Source organism: Narcine bancroftii, chromosome 1 (genome assembly GCF_036971445.1).
Source record: "Narcine bancroftii isolate sNarBan1 chromosome 1, sNarBan1.hap1, whole genome shotgun sequence".
NCBI lineage: Eukaryota > Metazoa > Chordata > Chondrichthyes > Torpediniformes > Narcinidae > Narcine > Narcine bancroftii.
The window spans coordinates 400,174,124-400,201,426 of NC_091469.1; the positions used below are offsets into that span (position 1 = coordinate 400,174,124).

Below are 27,303 nucleotides of genomic sequence, written 5' to 3' on the forward strand. Positions count from 1 at the left end.
ACAGGCCTATTCAGCCCTTCTAGTCTGTGCCGAACCACTTTTTTTTGCCTATCCCACTGATCTGCACCCAGTCCATAGTCCTCCATACCTCTCCTATCCATGTACCTATCCAAATTCTTCTTAAATGTTAAAATTGAGCCTGCATTCACCACCCCAGCTGGCAGCTCATTCCACACTCACCACTCTCTGTGTGAAGAATTTCCTCCTCATGTTCTTCTTAAACTATTCCCCTTTCACTCTTAACCCATTTGCTTTGGTTTGTATCTGACCAGTGGTAAAAGCCGACCCACATTTACTCTGTCTATCTCCATCATAATTTTAAAAGCTGCTACTAAATCTTCCCTCATTCTTTTGCACTCCAGGGAATAAAGTCCTAACCTGTTTAACCTTTCCCTGTAACTCTGATCCTGAAGTCAGGACAACATCCTAGTAAATCTTCTCTGTACTCTTTCAACTTTATTGATATCTTTCCTGTACTTAGGTGACCAAAATTGCACACAATACTCCAAATTTGGCCTCAGCAATATCTTATCCAGATTTACAATAGGTTCCCAGATCCTATATTCAATACTTTGATTTATAAAGTCCAATATGCCGAAAAGTACACCACTTTCAAGGAATTAGGTATCTGTATTTCCCTCTGTTCTACCACACTCCTCAGTGCCCTACCATTCACCGTGTATGTCTTTTATTGGTTTGTACTTCCAAAATGCAACACTTCATACTTATCTACACTGAATTCCATCTGTAATTTTTCAGCCCATTTTCCAGATCCCTCTGCAAATTTTGAAAACATTCTTCGCTGTCCACAACACCTCCAATCTTAGTGTCATCTGCAAACTTCCTGCTCCAATTCACCATATAATCATCCAGATTCTTGATCTAAATAAGAATCATCAATGGTCCCAGCACCATTCTCTGAGGCACACCACTTGTCACAGGCCTCCAATCATCTTTCACGACTCTCTGGCTTCTCCCGCCCAGCATTACTGCACTATGAATACCTAGCGCCTGAATCTTCCTGACAAACCTCCAATGTTGGAGCTTGTCAAAGACCTTACTAAAGACCACATAGACAACATCCATAACCTTTCCTTTGGCAACTTTCCTGGTAACCTTCTTGAAAAACTCTACAAGATTGGTTAAACACGACCAAAGCCACGTTGACTATCCCTAATCAATTTCTGGTTATCCAAGTATTTGTATCTGATTTCATAGAACAACTTCTGATAATTTACCTACTCTGACATCAGGCTCACTGGCCTATAATTTCCAGGGTTATTTTGGAGCCTTTTTTAAACAATGAAACAATGTGAGCTACCTTCTAATCCTCCAGCACCTCACCCATGGTTAAGGACACTTTAAATATTTCTGGCAGACCCCCTGCAATTTCTACGCCAGCCTCCCTCAAGGTCTGAGGGAATATCTTCTCAGGCCCTGGAGATTTATCCACCCTTATTTGCTTTAAGACACAAGCCCATCCTTCTCTTTAATCTGTATAGGTTCCATGACCTCACTGCTTTCTTCCTTACTTCCCATTAGTTTGTGCCTGTTTCCTGAATGAATACTGATGAAAAACAACCATTTAAGATCTCGCCCATCTCTTTTGGCTCCCTACAAAGTCAACCATTCTCATCCTCAAGGGGACAAATTTTGTTCCTTACTATCCTTTTGATCATAATATACCTGTAGAAACACTTAGGATTTTCCTTCACATTGTCTGCTAAAGCAACCTCATAGCTTCTTTTAGTCTTCCTGATTACTCTCTATTCTTGCATTTTTATATTCCTCAAGTGTGATGTGCTGAGGTAGTAGCAGACAAGCACAAACTCAAAAGACTGTACAACAGGCTTTAATCCACTAAAAGTCTGAACATCAGTTCATGCCTTGGTGGCTCCCTGTGTGACTGGCTCATGAGAGGCCGGCTCAGGTTTATATTCAGGTCGGCTGATTGACTGCCAGCCAGGTGGAGTCAGCTCCTTAGGTGATCTTCCTGCAGGTAGAGATCGCCCCCTGCAGTAGGCTGATGGTCATATCACCACATTTACTCCCTTCTTAAAGTTGTCCTGGGGCAGGGTGGAGTGTACAATGGTGCCAGGTGGTATTTAAAAATTCAGGCAGTCCGGTGGCTGTTGGAGTCTCTGGGACTGATGCAGGGTTTGCTCCTGATGAAAGGTCAGTGAGGACGCGGTTGCCTAAGGGTTGGCTGGGTCCCGTGGCAGGCATCGGTGTGGGTAGAGTGGTGTCAATCTATATCTCTGTCTGTGGGGAGGGGGGCGGCGGTTGGCCTCTTGGGTCTGGTCCACTAGGAATGGGGCTCTCTGGAGGGGTGGAGGGAGGACATCAGTCCCCGAATCCTGGATGGACCAAGGGTACTAATGGTGGCCAGGTAGTCGTGATGCTGGGGGGGGGGGGGCCCTGCTGGTGCTAGATCCCTGGTCAAGATGGTGTCCTCACGGCCTCTGGGGTACCTGATGGAGGTGTAGTTCTGGTTAGAGTGGAGGAGGAACACCTGCTCGACCAGCGGGTCGGACTTGTGAGCCCGCACATGTTTGTGGAGGAGCACCGGTCCCAGAGATGTGAGCCAAGCTGGGAGAGAGACCCCAGTCACCAATTTCCTGGGGAATGAGGAAAGGTACTCATGAGGGGTCTGATTAGTAGCCGTTCACAAGAGCATGGAGTGTCTTGGGGAGGGCCTTTTGCCAGAAATCAATGGAGTGGCCTTTGGATCTCAGGGCCAGGAGGACTGCCTTCCAGATCACCCCATTTTTGCACTCCATTTGCCCATTGCCCTTTGGGTTGTAGCTATTCGTGCGACTAGCTGCAATGCCTCGTGCTACCAGGTACTATCTCAGCACCTCACTCATGAGGCTGGACCTCCAATCACTATGGATGAATGCCGGGTATCCGAACATGGTTAACATCTGTGTCAGAGCCCTGATAACGGTGGCTGTGGAGGTGTCAGGCCAAGGGATGGCAAAGGGAAAACGGAAGTATTCCTCTACGACCACGAGGAAGTAGATGTTCTTGTTCGTGGAAGGCAGGGGGACCTTGAAGTTGATGTTAAGCTGTTCGAAGGGTTGAGTGACCTTGATGATCTGGGCCTGTGAGAGGCAGAAGAAGCGTGGTTTGCATGACACATAGACCCTGCATGGCTCAGTCATGGTCCCAACTTCTTGGACAGTGAAGGGGAGGTTCCGGGACTTGATGAAGTGGTACAGGCGCGTGACACCCTGGTGACAAAGAGTGTCATGCAGCACCTGCAGGTGGTCAGACTGCACACAGCGCCAGTGTCAGGGGAGCCAGGGCATCGGGGAAGTTGAGGAACTTCCCAGGTCTGCACTGCATTTCGTAGCTGAACATGGCTAGCTCAATTCTCCAATGTTCTTGATCTTGTCCTAATGGGTGGTGATGAACATGAAAGCTACTGCACATTAGTCAGTGAGGAGGGTGAACCTCCTGCCTACTAGATAGCGACACCAGTTACAGACCACTTCCACGATCACCTGGGCCTCCTTTTCAATGGCAGAGTGCCTGAGCTCAGAACTGTGGAGGGTCCTGGAGCAGAAGGCCATGGGTTGGCCCCCTTGGTTGAGAATGGTTGTGAGGGCAACATCAGAGGCATCGCACTCCACCTGGAATGGGTTGTCCTCATTCATGGCATGCATCTTTGCATTGGCGATGTCCTGCCTGATGTGAGCGAAAGCTGCTTGCACCTCAGGGTGGGGGGGAGGGGGGGGGCGAGAAAGGTGGTGGCTTGGGCCAGTGAGTGGACCTCATCTGAGAAACAGGGGACCCACTGGACTAATAGGAGGAAAGCCCAAGGCACCTGCGGAGGGCCTTTGAGCATTTGGGGGAGGGACAATTCCATTAGTGGATGACACCATGTTCACCCTAGGATGATGAGGCAGGTGGTGCTGAACATGCACTACTCTTTGTTGAAAGTGAGGTTCAGTTCCTAACCATCCAGAGAAATCTCTCCAGGTTCTCAGCGTGGTCCTGCTGGTCATGGCCGCAGATGGTGACATTGTCCAAGTATGGAAAGGTCACTCTTAGGTTGTGCAGGTCTACCATGCGGCCTATCTCCTGCTGGAAAACAGAGACCCGGTTAGAGACCCCAAACAGGACTGGCAGAACTGGTAGAGGTACCTGACTGCCTTGAAGGCTGTATATTGTTTATCCTGATTGTGAATAGGGAGCTGGTGGTAGGCCGACTTTAGGTCAATTGTCGAGAAGACCTAATAGTGGGCTATCTCATTGACCATGTTGGCTATCAGGGTAGGGGGTAGGAGTCCAGTTTAGCGTACCGGTTTATGGTCTGGCTATGACCAATGACCATCCTCGGTTTACTACCTTCTTTTACCACTAAGACTTGGGCTCTCCAGGGACTGGTGCTGGGCTCTATGATACCTTCCACCAGAGACCGCCTCACTTCTACCTTAATGAAGGGCCTGTTGGCCGTGCAATAGCGCTTGCTCTTGGCAGCTATGGGCTTGCAGTCTGACGTAAGATAGTTCAAGAGGATGGGAGGGGTTACCCTTAGTGAGGAGAGGCCGCAGGTGGATTGGAGCAGTCACCGGGCTTTGTGCTGTGCAATGTGAGCTGGGGGAGGAGGCCACCGAAGGCAAGGGGAAGGATTTGGAGGTGGCACTGGAAGTCCAGCCCTAAGAGGACTGCGGCAAAGAGCTGGGGCATGTCCTGGAGCCTGAACCCTTTGTATGTTCCCCCCACCCCTGTCAATGCTACTGAGCAGCATCCAAGGCCATGATGAAGCGGTCCTAGGTTGCAAAAGCGATGGAAAAGTTTGTGGGATAGATTTTGAGCTTTAGTGTCTGGGCCACATTCGGCTGCACGAAGCTCTCAGTACTACTTCTATCAAATAGGCATTTTGTTACCTTCCCATTGACAACGATGTCCATCATTGAGTGCCCGAGTCCATGAGGAATGCCCCTTTTTAAGGTGATGGACACAAGGACCATCTCAGGGTCTGAGTGTCTGATCCCCAATGGATGAGGCAAGTAGCGGCCAGTGGCTTCCTTCCTTCAAGTGGGGTGCGTCGGGTGGGCGATTGGGTATTCACCCATGTTGACCACATTGTCCCGTCAATGTAGTGCACGCGTTGTGGCAGTTGGGACCTGGCTGACCCGAAGTGGCGGCACCCGGTGGATGCTTGTGGCGTCGGTGCGGTCGGGCGACCTGACCAGCAGTGAAGCTGGTGGTGACATCATCCGAGCAAGTGGAGTTGACGTCTTCAGTGCAAGTGGAAGTCGTCCAGAGGAAGATGGCAGCGCCCAGGGTGAGCACACTGCAGCCGTGCGGGTTCAGTGGCTGGACTGGAAGTGACATCGATGGGAGGGCAGAAGTGGCGGGATGAGAAATGGTGTTGCCCAATCCTCGCACGTGATGACGACGGGCCTGGAAATGCACACCTGAGCGAAGTGGCCTTTCTTCCTGCATCGGGAACAATGCAATTTCTTTGCTGGCCAGCCTTTGCGGAATCGCCTGTCTGACCTACACCGGGACCCTCAGTACTTACAGGGGCGAGCTGCACTGGCGGCTACGATCGTCTCCTCCATGTCAGGTCCTTTTGTGATGGTAGTCATTTGCATCTGTCAGACGAGAGGTTGGGGAAGTCGGGCATCGAAGACCTCTGCATGATCAACTGCAGCCTCCAGGGAGCGGACTACCTCCATTGTCCTGGTAAGTAAGGCAAAGTTTTCCTCTGGCAGCTTCTGTTGGGCACTCCTCGAGTGCAGCCCTTGCACGCAGGTGTCCTGGATCAGTCGCTCCACTTCCCCTTTGGTCAGCCAGGCACGGGAGGGCTAGCTCACTCAGGGCCCCCAGATAGGCATCTGCCATCTCACCTGGCTGCTGGAACTTGATGCAGAGCAGGTACCGAGCGTAGATCATGTTTGTCGGAGGCTTGTATGTACTCTCCAGGATGGCCATCACAGTCCTTAATGGCCTGGAAAGCTCGTGGGCCCAGCTTGATGTGGAGCACCATGAGCCGTTTCTGATTGGTGTTGATCACCTCAGCCTGTGATCTATGGTCTCTCTTTAAAATTTTACTGGAATAAATTGTGACTCACTGAGGTAGTAGCAAGCAAGCACAAACTCAAAAGTCTGCACAACAGGCTTTATTCCAGTAAAAGTCTGAACTCAAGTTCAAGCTTTGGTGGCTCCCCAAGTGACTGGCTCAGGAGGGGCTGGCTCAAGTTTGTATTAAGGTCAGCTGATTGACTGCCGGCCAGGTGGGGACAGACCCTTAGGTGGTTTATTCAGGTCGGCTGCTCTTCCTACAGGTACAGAGATCGCCCCCTGCAGTAGGCTGGTGGTTATATCACCACATCAAGTACTCATTTGATCCATGTTGTCTATTCCTGCTCTACACCTTCTGAACCAGATCCCCAATATCCCTCAAAAACCAATGTTCCCTATGCCTGCTAATGTTGCCTTTAATACTAACAGGATCATTCAAACTCTGTACTCTCAAAATTTCACCTTTGAAAGATCCTCCACTTACCTGAAACATCCTTGCCTGAAAATAATTTATCCCAATCCACGCATTCTAGATCCTTTCTCATTTCCTCAAAAATAGCTTTAGAATCTCAACCTGAGGCCCAGACTAATCCTTCTCGATAATTAACTTTAAACTAATGGCATTTTAATCACTGGACTCAAAATGTTCCCCTACTCATGCTTCTGATACATGTCCCATCTCGTTTCCTGAAAGGAGATTCAGTATTGCACTCTCCCTAGTTGGTATCTCTATATATTGATTTAGAAAACTTTCCTCAACATATTTGACAAACTCCAAGCTATCCAGCCCTTTTACAGTATAGGAATCCCAGTCAATATGTGGAGAAGGGGGGAGGGGGTGGGGGTGTTCTGTTAGCATCATCCGCCCCTTCAAAGTAAGTGTTGACAGTGCTGCTTTTATGGCATCAAGCATCAGAGGCTTGATGCATGCTAGTGATGTGGCCTGGGGCGACTGGAGAGTCATTAGCATATGTCAAGCTAGATGCTGGTGATGCCAGAGGGGGTGGGGGGGGGCGGGTCTGGTGAGCGATGGCCGTGACCGTATGGAGGGGTACAGCACCTTGCCCTATGCCCCCCCCTCCCACCCTTGTCGCAAACCCTGGGCCAGCAAAGCAGGTAAATGTGTCCTCCTTGCCAACCCACCGCTGGTCTATCAATGGAGGAGGAAAAAGTAGATGGTCTCCTCTCCTTAAAGCTGGAGTTGGGTGAGCTATATAATGAGGAGAAAACCTTGCATGATCTTCAAAAGCAATGGAGCAATTCTGTGGCTGGGAAGTTGAAAAAGGCAATAGCCTGGAACATACCTAAAGCTGTCGAAACATGAAGTTGTATTTGAAGTCTAAGAAGTGGTCAGAGATCTCTGCAAAGATATAAATACCAGCAGAGCTTTGACCCTATAAATGGAACCAGTTTTCCTCTGTCCCTTTCTCTTTCCTGACCCACACAAGCCCTCCCACACATTCCCACCTTTGCAAATATTGGCCAGCCCCATGTTACCCAGTTGCTTTTCTCTTACAAAAGTTCTATTGACACTTGTACAGTGACAATCCAAATTTTTAAGACAGCCAGACAACTGGGATAAGCTAAGTAAGAGTTGCTGGAAAAGTTGGTGGGTCATGCAGCATCTGTATAGGGACAGTTGATGTTTCAGGTCAAACCCATTCTCATGGACAGAAAGAGTTGAGGTGAGATAGGAGCCATAAAAGCTAAGAAGGAAGGGTAAGACAGGAGCGTGCAAGTGATAGGTGGATCCAGGAGAGACGAGTTGATCCGAAGATTGAGTCAGGGGGAGAGGGTGTGGCAGGGGAAGGTGCTGATGGAAGATAATGACAGAGGCACAGAGAAGTTAAATGGAGACGACAAAGGCTGCAGATTATGGGATCTTACAAGGAAGGAAGGAGAGGATGGGAACCAAATTAGGGAGTCATAGTGGCAAGATGGGAAAAGCAGGGGGCCTCAGTAGGAGTGTGTGGGTGATAGGCAAATGGAGCAGTCGGACAAAGAGAAAAAAATTAATCTAACATTCAAATATTATAATTATCCCATTGTAGGTCTTCTCTCACGGCTTTATAGGCAGGAGGAGATTTTTACCCATTCTCCAAATCTTATTTGGTAATGTCAGATGGCCGCAGTCAGACATCATCAGCTGTGAGGTACTTTTGCACCAACACTAAATATTTACAATTTTAGAAATACCAAATCAGGAGAAAAAAATCTGGAAATGAAGCAACAATTGGTGAAAGGAATAAGCAAGAGAAAATAAGGACCAGAAAAGAAGGAGGAAATAGAACTAGCAACTGATCAAATCAGTAGCATAATGTTATGGTTTTTGTGTTTGACTTGTAGTGGAGAAGATTTTTTTCGGGGCGGAGCTGCTGACATGGAACATTAAACATGATGAAGAGGCGCTCTGCTCTCACTGAGCACACAATCACATCAAAGTCTTCAAATTCTTAAACGCCAGTTGGAAATTCACATCAATATGGAATAAAAAGTTACTATCAACAAGGATAACCATGAACCAATGCATGGATTGCTGTTGAAACTCACCTGGGTCACTAATACCCTTTAGGTCAGCTGAACAGTTCATGCTTGCTGATAACAAATAAATAATTAAATTTAAATTTTAAAATTTTAACAATGCAGCACAGCAGAAGGCCTTCTGGCTCATTAAAACAATGCTGCCCATTTATACCCGAATAACCGACCAACCCCGCATGTTTTGGACAATGGGAGGAAACCAGAGCATCTGCAGAAAACCCGTGCATGTCACAGTGAAACATACTGCTTAAAGGAACAGCTGTTTTGAACCCAGGTCACTGGGGCTGTAATAGTGTGGCACTAACCACTACATTAACAGTGAATGGCAAAAAGCTTGCAAACATCACTTGGAATCATTGCAAACTTATTTGTGAAACATACTAATATAACGGTGACAGGGATAAGAAAAGGTTACAACTTCAAATGACTGGCCAACCCTTGATAGAAAATGATTGGTACAAAAATCCTGTACATGTCTGTGGTGTGTTACTGCTGCACATTCATTAACATTTATTTCGGTAAAATACATGACTGATGCACATATGGGAATGCACCCGTTCACTTGAATAGTTGTCTTTCACACCTCTCTTGCCATGCAATCAAAGTTCAAAGACAAAGCCAGCTGAATGATCAAGGACTAAGCTAAACACCCATAATTTCTGACTCTCTCAGTTTTGCAGAGTATTTGGCTGTGTCACTTATTGAGAGTTAACAGATGCAACAGACTCACAGAGAAGCTGAAAAGTTATTTTCATTAACAGTGCCATTCGCTCAGAGTTTAATTTCTAAATTTCCATTTCTGTTTTGCTGCCATTTGCCTCCCATCTGCATCTTTGTTTTCAACCCAGCTTATTTGTTATGAATATTAATCTTTTTTTTTTTGCTTAGCAGTTGGTCATTGGTGTAAATCCAACAGAATTATCACTTTCTCTTGGAGAGAAGGACTTGGAACTAATAGCAGTACTTTGTGGAAAATGGGATGGAATGTTACCTCAATCACACTCCCAAGCTAAACATAGAAACATAGAAGATAGGAGCAGGAGTAGGTCATTCGACACTTCGAGCCTGCTCCGCCATTCAACGAGATCATGGCTGATCTTAAAGTTCAGTACCCCGTCCCCGCCTTCTCTCTGTAACCTTTAATACCCTTATACTGAAGAAATATATCTAATTCCCTCTTAAATATATTTAATGAACCTGCCTCCACTGCCCTCCGTGGCAATGAATTCCACAGATTCACCACCCTCTGGGTCAAGAAATTCCTCCTCATCTCGGTCCTAAATGGTTTGCCTCTTATCCTCAAACCATGGCCCCGGGTTCTGGATTTTCCCATCATTGGAAACATCCCATCTGCATCCATTCTGTCCAGTCCTGCCAGAATTTTATATGTCTCTATGAGATCCCCTCTCAATCTTCTAAACTCCAGCGAATACAATCCCAATTTGCGCAATCTTTCCTCATAAGTCATCTCTGCCATTCCAGGTATCAGCCTGGTGAATCGCCTCTGCACTCCCTCCATTGCAAGAACATCATTCCTTAGATAAGGTGACCAAAACTGCACACAATACTCCAGGTGGGGTCTCACCAAGGCCCTGTACAGCTGCAGTAAGGTATCCTTGTTCCTATACTCAAACCCTCTTGATATGAAGGCCAACATACCATTTGCCTTTTTAACCACCTGCTGTACCTGCATGCTCGCCTTCAGAGACTGGTGTACAAGTACCCCTAGGTCTCTCTGCACTTCCCCATCTCTTAATCTATTGCCATTCAAATAGTAATCTGCCCTCCAGTTTATATTACCAAAGTGGATAACCTCACATTTATCCACATTGTAGTGCATTTGCCCAGTCCCTCAATTTATCCAAATCACACTGGAGCTTCCTGACCCCCTCTTCCGTGCACACAACCCCTCCTAGCTTGGTGTCATCTGCAAATTTGGAGATATTACATCCAATCCCCTCATCCAGATCATTAATGCTGTTAAGATGCACACTGCTGTCACTCATACCACCAATAATATTTATAGTGAAGAAAAAATTCTGGAGATTTTAAATTTTTTCTTCTTCTCATTGCTTGGATCGCTCAGTGTTGAAGACTAGTGCCTGCAACCCACCCCTCCCAGAGATCTCTGGTCAGGGGGGACCAAGATGTAGCATGATCTATTTATTTGGCTCAGCCTTCTTAAATGGGCTTAACTTTATGAGAGTGTTGTGGTCACATACTTAACTTCATTGGGAGCGGTGGCGGCCACTGCTGATGATGTAAGCAATGAGATGCACGGGAGTAATAGCGCGCATGCACGGGTGTGTTAAGTGTCAGCATATGGGGTGATGAATCTCAGATGGAGGAGAATGAGAGGGTCAAGATCATGTGGCAGCGAGCCAATGAGAAGGTCAAAGGAGTTTAGTTGGATGGTATTTGGGGAGTTGAAGAATGGAAATGTTGTGCCTAGTGAATAATAAAAGAAAGTCAACTTGAAGATGGGCTAAAAGAAATGAGTGAGTGTAAACTTCATTTATTTGTGGTGACCCTAAAAGTTCACAGTACCTTCCAATTTAAGATGGATAGTGGTGAAAATAAACCCCTTATAGGAGCAGTTGAGGAGATCAAACTAAAGAGTCCCCCCCCCCCACCACACCTTTTATTAATAATACACCAGCATAGTTCACGGTCCTCAAAGTGCACTTCTCTGCCCTCAGTGCCAGTTGAAGTATGGTTTACTTCTGGAGCATCTTCCAGAGCAGATTGCCTGTGAACCGGAGGATGTTTTTGTAGATCTGGATTGCAATCTCCCATAAAACATGCTATTCTGTGGTGTACTTAGCCATCTACGGAAACTCGTATTGCCCAATTACTAGCTGATGACTGCCGAGGCGATAAGCAACAATCACAGATGTTGAGAAGATAGCGCAGGCAAGCTAGAACAGGTCTTGTCGAAGGCAATTTCTGGTTACAAAGGTTCCTTCGATGTTTACCTCATCATGTTCAAGAGAATCTTGTGAGTACCTTTCGAATGTCCACCCTCAATTAGTTGGTGGATCATGCCGATCTCATTATGTCCATGACCTATGCTTTGAAGATAGGAGGATTGGCTTCTTCGCCTAGTCAAATGGAACTGGACCAACTGCTTAATGTATCTTGTGAAGCACCAGCACCTTATCAATTGAAGGTCACATCAGCACGTTCTCAATCGAAGACAGTTCCAGCACCATATCAATCGAAGATAACTGAGTTGGACCAGCAAATAGCAGCACTGACTATGCAGGTCCAGACTTTGGGCACACAATGGAATACCTTTGGTTAATCTGGTTGGAATTGCCGTGTTTGTTGGAAGCATTGGAGATTTGGTGCTGCTGTCTGGTCCTGTCAGCCACCTTGTGAGTTCTACAAATGGCAACCAGGAAACATCCACGGCCTGGCAGTAGAGGGAACTGCTGACCATGGGCACGTCAGCCACTTCCTTTTCCTCAAAGACCATCATGTGGGTGTTCATTTTCTTGTCATTTCTGGTGCAGAGATTTAAATGGTCCCTCCAACCATAGAGGAACATATGTCATGTGTTCTTTCAGCTATGAGTGATTCTCATATTCAAACATATGGCCAGGTCACTCACATTGGATTTCGGACCCAAGAAACATCTTTGGTGGGTTTTCATGGTTGCAAATGTGGCAAATTCCATTTTGGGAGCAGATTTGGTTGTTGCTGAATTTGAAGAAATGCTGCGCCGTGGACCGCAGGTCTTGTATGTAAGTTGGCTCGCTCTGTCGTCCCTCCAACATTGTCAGCTTCCTGACAAGCCTTCAACCTAGCTCTTGCCCTTTCTGAGCCTTGCTTAAGTGTTTCCCCTGCCTACTGATCCCATCGTTTTGTCACACAACGCAAAACGTACAGTAGCCCACCATAAGGAGACTCGTGATCCTCTGGTGGTTGTGCAGGCTTGCAAATTACTCCCCGGACCATCTTAAAATCAGAAAATCAGAATTCTGCCACATGCAAAAGCTGGGGATTGTCCACAGACCTGACAGCTGCTTCACCATGGCATATGGTTCCAAACTAATCTCCTGGGAATTGGCACCTTGTAGTGATTAGCGTGCCCTGAACAATCCTGCCGTGCCTGTCCGATACAACATACCCAAATCTCCATGGCGAACATGTATTTGTGAAAATAGATCTAGTACATGCTCACTATCTGATTCCAGCTGAATATTCCAATGTCACCAAGACCAGCAGTAATTACCCCTTTAGGCATGCTTGTGTTTCTGCGAATGCCATTCTGTCCATGGAATCCAGCTCAGATATTCCAGAGGTTTATGGACCATGTACTCACCAGCCTCTATGTTATGTTTGTTTACGTTGATGATATTCTGGTCGCAAGCATGGATGAAGAGGAGCACAAGCACCACCTTATCTCATTGCTTCACAGGCTTGATGAGTTTGGCATTGTGATCAATCCCAGTAAATGCATCTTTGGCACTGCTGATCTTATATTTTTGGGTCATAGAGTTATGCAACATGGTATTTTTTTTTCCTGATGAATGGAAAGTGCGAGAGATTTGAGAATTTCCGACATCCGTTGCATTTGGCCAGATGTGACAGTTTTTAGGCATGATGAATTATTAATGCCGATCCCTGCCAAATGCTGCAGCATCTCTATTTTACCACTTACTGAACTACTAAAAGGATTTGATAAGTCTGTGCCCAAAAGACCATTAACTTTGGGAGATGATGCTGTGTATTCTTTCAACGTTGTGAAGGCTCTCCTAGCGAATTCCATGATGCTTGCATATCAAAAGCCCAACATCTTGCTCTCTCTTACCACAGATGCATCTGTCAGCACTTGGGAGTGGGAGCAGTATACTTGGTCGAGAACTCTTGACCATTTATCTTGCACTGAAACATTTCCGCTTTTTATTGAAAGGTCGTCCTTTCACCATTTATACAAACCAGCAGCCTCTTACACATTCTGCGAGTTCAAGCACACATCTCAACTCTTCCAGAGCGATTCAACACTTGGACTTCATCCTACAATTTTCATTGGACATTCAGTACATCAGAGGAAAAGCAAATGCCGTGGCCAACGCCCTGTCTAGGTGTGACAGTGGTGCTATGGCTCATGCACAGAACCCTGTTCCCGATCTCAGCTGATATCGCTGAATCAACTCTGGTCTCCATCTTTTACATGTGACCCTGGATGAATCAGGTGAAAAGTTAGTCTGCTATTTTTCCACAGGAAGGCTGAGGCCTTTTGTGCTGGCGGCTAAGAGGCAGGTGATTTTTGAGTCTCTTCACAATCTGTCACATCCTGGTAGAAGAGCATCCATCAAACTGGTTATGGAACCTTTAACCTGGCCTCATGTTAAATGGGATGTTGAATTATGGGCAAGGACCTGCTTGCCGTGTCAACACTTAAGAATCCAGACACACAAAATCCAAGCTGGTATATTTTGTTGGTCAGCCCGCATCCACCATCTCGGTCACGTGTGGAGATTGGACTACCAGGTGGTAGTAGGCCATTCCTATCACTGACATCTCTGCGCAGACAGTCACTTGGGTTTTAGTGCATTGTTGGATTTCATCTTTCAGTGTTCCGGTCACTATTATATTGGATTGACGGTCTCAGTTCAGTTGATGTTGTTCTGAGTTCTCACTCATCTTCTGCACACTACCCATATTCACACTACGGCTTATCATCTACAGGCCAAATGTCTTGATGAGTGCTCTAATCGACAACTGAAGGCAGCATTAAGAGCAGGTGGTGATGCATCTACTTGGAGCGTATATTTGCCCATGGTTCGCCGAGGAGTCTGCCTTCTGCTGTTAATGCAGATCTTGCATGTTCAGCAGCAGAGCTAGCATATGACATGATGTTAACCTTGGCAGGCGAGTTTATGAATCCGAGTCCAAGCACAACGCTCAATGATCTGGCTAGATATGCTGACTGTCTTCGGGAAAACATGAGATCTCTTCAACCTACTTCTATGCGGAAGGCGTCGCTTGCAGTGTATTTGCCAAACGATTTACAACGCTGCACTCAGGGGTTCCATCAGCATGCTGATGTTTGCAAACCACTTCAGCATGTTTATGATGGTCCTTTTCAGGTCTTACAAAGCCACTCAAAGACTTTTGTGATCAACAGGAATGGAAAATACCCCATTAACCTTGAACCTCTGTATGGTTTGAAGGGTAGGTGGAAACAGAGCATCCAGAGACAACCCACATTAACTCACATACACTCAAGGAGAAAATACAAACTATTTACAGACACCACTGGATTTGAACCCAGAGTCTAATATATTTTTACGTGTGGGCCAGGCAGAATTTCTAGTTATCTGTAGTCCAAAACTGTACTCAAGAAACAGATATGTAAACAAAAGAGAGAACAAACTGACTGAAAGTACAGAAAAAATTCTTCAGTGTTTTCATATTCCGTGCAAAGTAAGGGTCTCTAAATGAGTCTGTGACTGATTCTGTTGCTTTGGGGTCTGATGGTGAAGGGGTGTTTCTGAATCTGGTGCAACAAGTCTTGTGGCAGCAGCAAGAACAGAGATTGCCTTGGGTAGTGTGAATCCTTGATGTTTTCTGCTGCTCTCCAATGGCACCATTCCATGCAGATTTTCTTGATGGTGGGAAGAGATTTTCCTGTGCTGTACTGGACTGTGTCCACTATCATTCACAAGGTTTTTTTGCTCAGATGCAATGGTGCCTCCATACCAGGCTGTGATGTAGCCGGTCAGCACACTTTCTGCTACATATTTCTAGGTTTGTCAAGGTTTCCGATATCGTACCGAATCTCTTCAAACTCCTGCGGAAGTCGAGGCACTGGTGTGTTGGGTCTGGGAAAGTTCCTCCATGATTGTGACTTCCAGGAATTTAAATTTGCTCAACTTCTCCTCCTCTGATCCCCCAATGATCACTGGATCATGAACCTCTGGTTTTCCCTTCCTAAAGCTCTTCGGTGTTGGTCACATTGAGAAAGACGTTATCAAATGACTGGCCAACCAGAATGGAGCTGCAGAACCTTGATGGGTAATTACTTCTTTACTTTCAAATGCTTTGATTGCTATTGCTAAGGCAGCTAGTTCCAATATTATCCCATGGATTCCAACTCTTAAGTATTATTTAATCTGTTCAATTTTGCTTCCTCATGCTCCACTTCACACAAATTCCATCTTATCTGCAAACATCACCAATATCCTATTCCAGAATGCTTCATCCTCTTTTTCTGTCTATTGACTGCATGCCTTGAAATACTTTGAATTCAGAAGGATTTTCTGAAGGAAATTAGAGTTATTCTCTCACTATTGAGAAAAAATATCCACAACACCTCAGTGTTCAAGCCTTAAATGACCTCCTCTCCTTTTATTCTTCTTATGCCCTGCACCCACACTACTGGTAATACTGTGTCAGCACAGCAGTTGCCCTCAGACAGCTCCAAGAAAAGTGCAGAGAACAAAACAAAGGACTCTACATCACCTTTGTTGACCTCACCAAAGCCTTCAACACTGTGAGCAGGAAAGGACTTTGGCAAATACTAGAGCGCATCGGATGCCCCCACAAAGTTCCTCAACATGGTTATCCAACTGCACGAAAACCAACAAGGTCGGGTCAGATACAGCAATGAGCTCTCTGAACCCTTCTCCATTAACAATGGCGTGAAGCAAGGCTACATTCTCGCACCAACCCTCTTTTCAATCTTCTTCAGCATGATGCTGAAACAAGCTATGAAAGACCTCAACAATGAAGACGCTGTTTACATCCGGTACCGCACGGATGCCAGTCTCTTCAATCTGAGGCGCCTGCAAGCTCACACCAAGACACAAGAGCAACTTGTCCGTGAACTACTCTTCGCAGACGATGCCGCTTTAGTTGCCCATTCAGAGCCAGCTCTTCAGCGCTTGACGTCCTGCTTTGCAGAAACTGCCAAAATGTTTGGCCTGGAAGTCAGCCTGAAGAAAACTGAGGTCCTCCATCAGCCAGCTCCCCACCATGACTATCAGCCCTCCCACATCTCCATCGGGCACACAAAACTCAAAACGGTCAACCAGTTTACCTATCTCGGCTGCACCATTTCATCGGATGCAAGGATCGACAACAAGATAGACAACAGACTCGCCAAGGCAAATAGCGCCTTTGGAAGACTACACAAAAGAGTCTGGAATAACAACCAACTGAAAAACCTCACAAAGACTAGCGTATACAGAGCCATTGTCATACCCACACTCCTGTTCGGCTCCGAATCATGGGTCCTCTACCGGCATCACCTACGGCTCCTAGAACGCTTCCACCAGCGTTGTCTCCGCTCCATCCTCAACATTCATTGGAGCGACTTCATCCCTAACATCGAAGTACTCAAGATGGCAGAGGCCAACAGCATCAAATCCACGCTGCTGAAGATCCAGCTGCGCTGGATGGGTCACGTCTCCAGAATGGAGGACCATCGCCTTCCCAAGATCGTGTTATATGGCGAGCTCTCCACTGGCCACTGTGACAGAGGTGCACCAAAGAGGTACAAGGACTGCCTAAAGAAATCTCTTGGTGCCTGCCACATTGACCACCGCCAGTGGGCTGATATCGCCTCAAACCGTGCATCTTGGCGCCTCACAGTTCGGTGGGCAGCAACCTCCTTTGAAGAAGACCGCAGAGCCCACCTCACTGACAAAAGACAAAAGAGGAAAAACCCAACATCCAACCCCAACCAACCAATTTTCCCCTGCAACCACTGCAACCGTGTCTGTCTGTCCCGCGTCGGACTTGTCAGCCACAATCGAGCCTGCAGCTGACGTGGACATTACCCCTCCATAAATCTTTGCCCGCGAAGCCAAGCCAAAGAAGATACTACAGTACCATTGAGCCAGGTTTGAATCTGGTGCTATGTATTAAGAGTTTGTATGTTCTTCCCATAATCTGTGTGGGATTTTTCTGGTGCTCTGTTTTCTTCCCACCCTCAAAAACATACGGGGTTGGTAGGTTAATTGGATAACAAAGGTTTCATGGGCCAAAATGTCCTGTATCATTAAAAATTGAAATTAAACTGTTTGGTGTGCAAGTTATTATACTCTAGCCCAATATAAATATTGTACAAGCCTTTGTGATCATCTTTAATTATGTACTGGACTGTACAGGGCAATGAATTAAAAATCTCTTTTTTCCTGAAAAATGGTTCAGAAAAAGTACAATTGCTCACCGCAGTTTTGTTTAGGTTATGCAGGAAAAAGCATCTATGGTTGAATAGAAAGCCAGACGTTTAGATATTACACAGTTATTTGTGAATTAGGAAACAGATGTGTCTGGTAATCTTGCCTCAGGCTGACTGCAATCTTGTAATGTTTCTGTAAGGGTAAGATTTATCAGCTTGTACATCCCACCCTGCTGGGAACACAGGGTATCATAACAAGCTGCACAGCACATAATTCATACAAGAACATTCTTCACTATATGTCTTCAACATTAATGAAACTTGTCAACTCCCAAGATCACAAAAGTTTCCATGCAGATTTGAGACTTCAGTGTGTCTCAGTAACATGAAAAAAAAAACTGAAGGAGATATTCATGATCTTATCAGACTCATATTGTATTTTATGAGTAAAACTGATTTCATCGAACTTATAATATACAACAGCAGAATTTTACAAGGTAGTTTCTAATTGTATCTTGATCCTTAGAGACATTGATGTGTGTCACAATGCCAATAAGCGAATGACCCTTCAAATAATTGTTGCTTTGAAAAAATGTTTATTTCATAATGGAGCTTTTAAAACAGGATTAAATTTCTAGGATTTACTATGAGATTAGAAAGTGATTTATAACTATTTTTATAAATGTCCTACATCATTTTTTGTGCAATATAAATATTAATAAAACATTGTGTTGGTAAACCTTTGGATTTTTAACCTGCACATAATATTTCCCATCTTTATTTTGCTGTTATACTTACCCAGGCATTGGACCACTACTGCCAAGACTGTAAACCTGGCGTGGATTCAGAAGGAACTGAAATTTTCTGAAGATTCTGTGAAAAGAATATAAATAAACTGTCAATTACTTAAGGCAATCTGTTTAATGTTCAGAATTTTGTCAGCTTTCTAAAAAAAGTTATTTGATAGAGCATAAAAGAGTCTTTACAGAAAAAGTAATACTTGTGAATTCATCTTTTAATAATAATGAAGAAGTGATCTGTATTGTTACTGTTTTCATTTTAGTCTTAATGATGATTTATAATGAAGGTCTTTTCCAGGAGAGAGCTTGGGTCAAGCTCGTACTGGTGTTGCACCTAATTAATGTCCCCACGTAGTGATTTTACAGAAATACGAGTTGAACCAGTGCACAAGTCACAAGGGAGGATAAATAGAGGCACTTGTAGAGGATATTAACTAGACATGACACTTGTACCAGGTCATTCATTTTTCTATTCTTTATTTTTACTGCACAATTAATGAGTGACATTTTCAATCATGCAACATTGAAACTAAAATGGGATTAAAAAGGGGAACTTTATAAAATCATCTTGCAGTGTTTGTCTTGTTAGCTTTATTTTTCAAAAATAAAATTGAATGATCATAGGTCAATTTTATGTTGCAAAAAAATAAACGGCCGGAAGAACTCAGCAGGTCAATGGCTTCTTTGAGGCAAAGGAATGTCCCCTGTCTGCTACATCATGCTTTCTGGGGCTGGATTAGACCTTAAGAATAAACAAAATTCATCAAGGTGCAAAATATTTTTTTAAAGAAAAGTCTGGAGTTTTAAACATTGTAAAACAACTGACATTTCACTTCTCCAAGCACATCAAAATGTACCCATTCTTTACATATAGTTATTAGGGATAAGATTTTAATTGTTACCCTATGGAATAAGCAGGAAATAGAAGAAATTAGCATAAGCTCTGGGAAGAACTGCATTAACTTCCACAAGATTTGTTTAATAACAGTAACTTCAGGAAAAGCTGCAATAAATATTCCTTTGACAGTCTTTGTCACGAGCTAACAATGATCACAATTTTCCTTGGTTTGTGATATTGTCAGAGGTCACCACTGTGCTGAAGAGAGCAGAGTCGGGTATCTCAATAGCTTGGTGGCAGGCAGGAGTGAGCATCCCATCAGGCATACCTCTGGCACGAGCATCCTAAAATGTACATTGATGCTCCTTCTACATTGAATGATGGGTCAACGCCTGCTTTAGAGTGTAGCATGCAAGTTACTGGGGCCCTTCAGCTGCTGGATCTCATTAATCTTAACCGACTGTGGGCATTGTCCATCTTGACTAAGAATGTATACAAGTATTATTGGAAGTCTTTGCAAGTCCAGTGCATTTAGTTTCATTAACCACTGCCCATAAAGACAACTTCAATTGTGTGGAGATCACCAGGCGACCACTCATTTCACAAAGCACCAGCATAGAAAGGTTAAAGAAGCAATGTCAAAATGTAGGGTAAGCAAACACTAAAATTAGTTATAAGAACCCATACTTTTCCCTCCTCCCACAAATTGAAATTTGTATCCTTGTTTGGGCACTTTGAGTCTCCAAAGCCATGGAGACCCACTTCAGCCAGGTCTATCACCTTTCCCCAGGAATTTCACCTCCAAACCCAACTTGGAAACAAAAGTAACATGGATAATTTCAGATGACTAACAATCTTTCTCATTGTCATTTTTGACAAAGTAGAATGATGTCTTCTGTTTGAGTTGGATACTGACTAATCTGCATTTATGCCAATAAAGATACACTGCACAACAACAAATCCATAATTATGTGGAGATTACATTGGCTCTCAGCATCTGAATCATTGCTGAATTTCTCAGCAAGTACAAAATTTGTTGCTTCTCTTTTCCCTAAATCACTGATGTACAAAACCAGAGGCTCACCTTTCCCCTTGTTTCCCACCACTTTTGGGATTGACAAACACCAGAAGTGGATGTGTTCCTGGAACTGGTGTGATCTGGAAAAAGGTTGTCAAATTATGTAAATTTAAGCATCATTAAAAAGGATTTTATTTACATACCATTTAACTCATTTTAAGAAGAGTTTAAATCTCTTGGAGTGACACTTGCAGTTACAGTGCAGTAAAATATGAAAGACACCATAGACTGTCCCTGTAAAACTCACTGCCTTCCTCTCTGAGAGGCACCTGACCTTGTCAAAACACCTTAGATGAATTTCACAGCTCAGAACTGCCTCTACTTGATACCTTAACATAGTTATATCCCTTTCAAATACATCACAGACACAACAGTGCAGCCTCCTATGTTAGGGAAATCAATTCAATTAGAAACATTTTAACAAAATGACAAAAGCCTTTACAATTTAACATTGCAGTAAGAGATGTGTTATGCATAAATTAAGCTGAAACATTTTCAAAATGCTTCAAAATTGATAAAGGAGGAAATTAGTCGAATTCTCAAACGTTTGTCCTCAAAAGCCTTTGAGAGGTTTGAAGAACTGGAAGAAAATATTTCTCATTTGTCAGAAAAATTACAAGATACTGAAAATGAAGCAATGGAAAAAATTGTGGAACTGGAAATGCAGTTGTATATTATAAGTTCGATGAAAAGAATCAAAGAACTGTAAAAAACCATAAAAATGCACTGATTTCTTAGCAAAATATCTGAACATTATCTAAATATAACTACACTGTTCAAAACAAATAAAATCCCAGTCACAAGAGGGTTACATGCGCCAAATGCATACACTAATGAGTTCAGTGGTTAAATACTATACAATAAACTTCACAATCAATGTGGTGAGGCAATGCAACCAAGAAGATTAAAATAAAACCATTTCATTGCTATTCATGGCTGGCCCTTGCACTTTTGTTTTAAATATTTCTTCAAACTCATCCACATTCAGTTCCTCAAGGATTCTCTCATTATCAATATCATTATTAAGAGATAATTAAATTATTAAGAGATCATTTAATTATCTCTTAAATTGAATTACATTTCTACCCCTTTCTACATGTTTATGCCTAAAATAACAACGTGATCAATATAAAGAGAAGTCAAAAGGCAGCCATGGAATTCTTTTAATTTCATTATTTTCTTGAGGTAGTAAATTAAAGAAGATAACATCTTAAATCCTGGATGATATTAGCAAGATAGAAGTATTCAGAAATTTATGACACCTGGTGTGAATGGGATGCCTCTGGTCATCTCAAGACTGCCCTGAGCTCATCCAAAATAAGTAAGAAGTCTGCAGATGCAGGAAAACTGGGGCAACCCACAGTTTTAGCCCAAAACATCGATTGTATATTGCATTTCATGGATACAGTCTGACCCATTGAGTTCCTCAAGTGTTTTAGGTGCTGCTCCAGATCTCAGCCACCCACTTATTCCCCATTCAATCTCATCTGTTTGTACCAAGTGCTCAATAGGTGAACTTTCTGTTGAATTAGGAAAAAGAACATCATGGAAATATTTCTGAGGGAAAGTGAAGCAGTGCCCCATTCCCCCCTATCCTTGAGCACAGACCAATAGCTGGCTCTCACTATTTCATTGCTTGCCACAAAGTTTTAATGTTTGCCTCATGGCTATTAAAGTTTAAACTAAAATGAATTGATCATAAAAGGTTCCACACAATTGCTACAAATTTGGAAATGCAGTTAAACCCAGGTTATACAGAATTCAACCTACTGGCAGCCTCAAGCAACAGGCAAGAAAATCACGGAAAATAAATGCAAGTTGAAAATTGGCAGTTATTTCACTAATACACATAACATGCAATCTCAACCAACTGGAAAATTCATTTATCTGGCATCTAGATAAGTGTCGGATACCAGGGTTTTTACCGCAGTTAAACATTTTATATCAGTTCACATTTTATATTTTTCAAGTTTCCCCAAGGGAATGAAGACTATTTGGCTCATTGAGTCTATATTGCCAATCAGATATTACTGGATCCACAAAGCACAATCAAAATCTGTTGTGCCACTGTTCAGCAGAAAATAAATAAATGCATGGTGGATAAAATAAAAATACAACAAACACCAGTTTCCTCCCACCGTTCAAAACATACTGGGGGTATAGTTTAATTAGGTGTAAACTGGTGGCATGGGCTCGTGGGCTGAAATGGCCTGTTACCATGCTGTATGCATGTGTGTTACATTGAATACTGCTAACTTATAGTGAGGAAACAAATTAAATTCAACTTTTGCAATACAATTTATATTTATGGACATGGTCCTCCTGATGAATTATTTTCAAAGCAGTTTTTTTAACTAGATTTTCCAACTTTCACAGTTAACCAGGTAGAATATTTAATTAAAAGAATCTCTGATCATTAAGTGGCATAATTATAATAATTAACATAATGCCATTTGGCATGACATTCCAATTTAATGTTAGCACCCACACATCCCTAAAAAGAAATGGCATGAATCAGCCAATGCATTTTAGATAACTCCCATGAAGTCTCAAAACACTGCACCCCAAATTTTCAAGCCATGTCCTACATTTTCTACAAAATAGTCACAAATTTCCCAGGAGCATTTCTCATACTTTTCTTTCCATGATCACGTTGCTGTCCTTTTCAGAGCATTAACTATGTGCCATTGGAGCACAGAATGACAGAGATGAAATACCTAACTACCTCAATATGAAGTCCCGATGGAATCAGGTAAATTAATGAGACTCATCCAAAGGTTATGTATGATCTATTACTTCCTCTAATTATAAATAATAATCCTGATCATTATGCTGGTTAGCTATAAAGAACTAAGATAAATGTGCTTAACCATGATTAATAGACATCAATGAATTGCATAGGTCTCCTTCGTTGCCATGGTATCTCCAGAGTGCACCGCAGTTATTCCTTTTTGTTTCATTTCTTCCCTGGTAAAGGCATTAATTCTTTGGGAAGTAAATACGAATGTGCTTTGCAATCGGTTTCCGACTTCTGCAGTACTCAAAAATCCTCTTAATGCACTGTTCCAGAGAGTTAAATTCTTTCGAACACCTGAACAGACGTGCGAGCACTGCAATTAAAGAAATCATTTCCTGACTAACACCGAAAGAAATATATAATGTTATTTCTAGCACTAGCGGTAAAATCCTTCCTGACAGCTGGAAGCCATAATTTAATGGTGTGTCATATTGGCAATGCCAAAGCTAAAGAGATGACACTTTTATCACCCATCCCATAGTTGGCAGCTCATTCTGAAACCTGAGGGCAAACAGCTTGGAAAATTGTATTTATTTTACTGGATCTTGAACTGATCACTGAATCATTGCATTAAGCAGAAGTACCCTTTCTCCATTGGTTCATGTCAAAAGACAAGTGTCGTCTTTATGTTTACGTCAACTGCCATATTCATTCATTTCTTTCTGAAAATGAAAGAGCCATCAAGGTGGAAGAAATAAGCTAGTAATTCATCATACCATCAATCAAAATGAACATTCATTCCGCCAAGTGCCAGAGAGTGGCACCAGAACAAAATCCAAGTTTCATGTGCCATCGTGAAAATGAATGGAAGCCTTTCCTGTGTACTGTCCCCCTCTCCTTCCCTATTCCAAAGGTGAGGACATCTTCTGGGTAATAGTTCTCAAGGTGCCACTTTTCCCCACCACTGTGGCAAAGTGTCCATATTCAAATCAGTCTGGAGTCTATTTTACGCGAGGGAGCAGATCCTGACTCTACCTTTTATTGTAACACATGTGTCTTTTAAATAAAGCTTCCAAAAACCATTTATATTTCAAATGCAAGAACTTGCATCAAAGAACTCTTTCAAAGAAAACTTGACAAATAACAAGGAAAAATATTGACAAATACAACCCAGAGTTAGTTGTTAAGATGGAGAGAAAATGGCGTGCTTTAGATAACAGAGTTGTTGACCATTAGAATTTAATCACAATGAGTTTATTTGGCTAGATTATTGAGGCAATAATGCAAGGATTTTTTTCAATGCATAAGAACATTCATTTCTCATGATTGTTGTAACAAGTTATGCAAGAGGAAAATTTTCAGTCAGCCTCGTAAACAACTTGGCAGACAGCAAGGGAGTTGCAATTCACAACCTGTCCATTTGAGTGACAGAAATAATTAATGTTCTAATTACCTGGCTGCTGAAAAGAACCTGGCTCATCTTCAATGAAACAAGCTTAATGAAAGGATCATTTTGATCTGGAATGTCAAAACATGGCTTGGAGCAATGCATGTACAGTGGGCTATTCCCACTCCAGAGATCCTTTGCTTCAATTGTTTTACTCAACGTAACATGCTCAGATAGTGACAGAGTTCTGCTTATAATTGTCTTATGGACAACAAAGTCTCAACAAAATAAAAGAAAAACATTCACTGACTTCAGACACTGTTATTTCAGTTTCATAAACCACTTCAGCAATTATGTTAAGCATTGTGCTGCAAATTAACTCAATAAACATTTGCTTCTGAATAATTAAATACTATCCAGATGCTTTTAATCATTTTTACATTGAATGGTATGGCCCAACCTTTTTCCATCTCCTGACTTTTACGAAGAACAGTGGCGTTTGCTGGTTATCCTATGCAATCTCTGGCCCAAAATGTGCCAAGTAACAAGAGGGGTGATCTGTTTATATGCACGTGGCATGGATGTTGGGAAGTCTATGACTCCTGTGATTCTGGCAGAAGAGGATTGTCATACGCGGATAGGTTAGAAAGACTTCAATAATATGCGATGGAGTTTAGAAGGTTGAGGGGAGACATAATTGAGGTATTTAGGATTATCAAAGGGCTTGACAGGATGAAATCAGAGTAAATGTTCCCAATGATGGGAGAGACTAGGACTAGTGGGTATAGTTTAAGAATACAGGGAAGGCCATTTGACAGAAATGAGGAGAATTTTTTTACCCGGAGAGTTGTGGGTCTGTGGAATACATTGCCACAGAGGGTAGGGTGGATCCGTTAGATAGATTTAAGAGAGAGTTGGATAAAGCTCTTGTGGGCAGGGGAGTTAAGGGTAATGGGGATAAGGCTAGGATTGGTTATTGAAGGAGAAAGATCAGCCATGATCAGATAAATGGTGGTGCTGGCTCAACGGGCCAATTGGCCTACTCCAGCACCTATTGTCTATTGGATCTATTGGATCTTCAGGGCTAATGAAAGTAACAGGTGACTTGATGAACTAAGAACTGTGTCAAAAGACATCTTACCATTTGGAGGGGCAAAAACCTGGGAAGCCAACAAGTTGTTGCAAAAAAAAGCTGCAACTCATAGAAGGCAGGGGAACCTTCATAAGTGGCAGGAAAGCACGTTACCAAAGGCAACAAAGAATAATTCAAGATCCTCTGATTCTCATGCAACAATAGTGTAGTGGAAGGAAGTTGGACTGTTAGGGCTGATTTCCATGCTGTAAAACTCGATGACCCTACCTACCACTAAATTACATTCTAACTTTTCTTACCTTACCCTGCAGGTGCATAGACTGAGGTGAACACTCTGACTAGAATTGATCTATCGTACATTACTTCATTTCAAGCAGCATTTCAACAGAAGGTATCTACCAGATCCATAGGGATCACCACCTAGCACAAGAGCAAGCGAGTTTGAGAGTTCACAAACAGCTTATTAAAGTGCAAGAAGGCGTCTTCTCTCCTTTGAAGGGGAGATTTTAACCAGATGCAAATTTTAAGGGCCTCGCCATTAACAAAAATTGTTTCCTGTGCACTAGATGTGATGAACAGCCTAGTGAGGAGGTACTGCAGTGTATCGGAGTACATTGTTGTGCATTCTGACTGATTACAGCCATGCTTCCCAACGACAAAATAGTACTGTCACCAATAAAAACTTCAATTTATAAAGCAACTTAAGATGATAAAACCTTCCAGAGTGTAATAAAGAAACAGAGTCACTGAGTCATACAAGAAACAAGGAGGAGGCATTAGAATGGATGATAATGATGACAAGCATATTCAAAGAGTTATCTTTTACAGAAATGCTTAAAAATTCAAGAAAGAAAAATAGAGATTTATGGAGAACATCCACATTTTTAAGCTTTAATCTATGCCCTCCAAATGTGTGCAGTAATGTGAAGAAAGTGGGGAGGATTGGTGAAGGGAGAAAAATGAACGAAAGTCAGACATGGAGATACACAGGTTTCTTGAAAGAGTTGCATTCCAGAGCAAAGGTATATCGTTGGAAATCGACAGAACATGCAAGCTCCACACTGACAGCCAGGCATTCATGAGCTTAGAGTTGAAGCTGTGTCACTGTAGCTGTGTGAGAGCAACTTCATTAGCCTGCAATCAGTTCATTCAGAGCAGATCAAGGATACCATGGGACTTGCTTTGTCTTTTTAGTTTCACTTGATTCAATATATTACCCATTTGAACATCATAGAAGCATGTCATATTGTTTTAAATAAAAATAAAATCATAGAGCAATTGTTTGCAGATTGAGCCTTTTTTGTCCCATTTTGATTAACCTGCTACAGAAATGAATCAAATTAATTAATGCATTCTTGGATATTAGCATCAGAGATTTTCTGAGTTTTTGAAGTAATGGTTCACTATTTTGAACTTAAATAAAATGTATTAGGCCTAAATTGGGCCAGGTTGAACATAAGGTGCGAAACTCAATTTGAAGTCCACTAGATAGGCACACCATTCAAATTCAACAGTTTTGTTGCATCAGAATGCTGTCCTCTTAAAGGATCTTTCAGCATACTCATTCGTTCAGGAGCCTTGCCTTTCGGCATGGGTGATCACGTCTTCACCCATCACGGTCTCTGACCCTCCAAATTGTAGTTGCTGCCGCCCC

General features: G+C 43.0%; 1 protein-coding gene across 1 annotated transcript in view; it reads right to left on the reverse strand.

Annotated features, from left to right (window-relative positions):
* Positions 1–19,751: 19,751 nt before the first annotated feature.
* LOC138759554 (diacylglycerol kinase beta-like) overlaps positions 19,752–27,303 on the reverse strand; it is a 62,820-nt gene continuing 55,268 nt past the window's right edge. The window contains exons 6-7 of the mRNA XM_069930209.1: positions 20,439–20,512; positions 19,752–19,836 (exon numbers count right to left, since the gene is read on the reverse strand). Coding sequence (XP_069786310.1) covers positions 19,752–19,836; positions 20,439–20,512 — 159 coding nt within the window. The remainder of the gene's footprint in view (positions 19,837–20,438; positions 20,513–27,303) is intronic.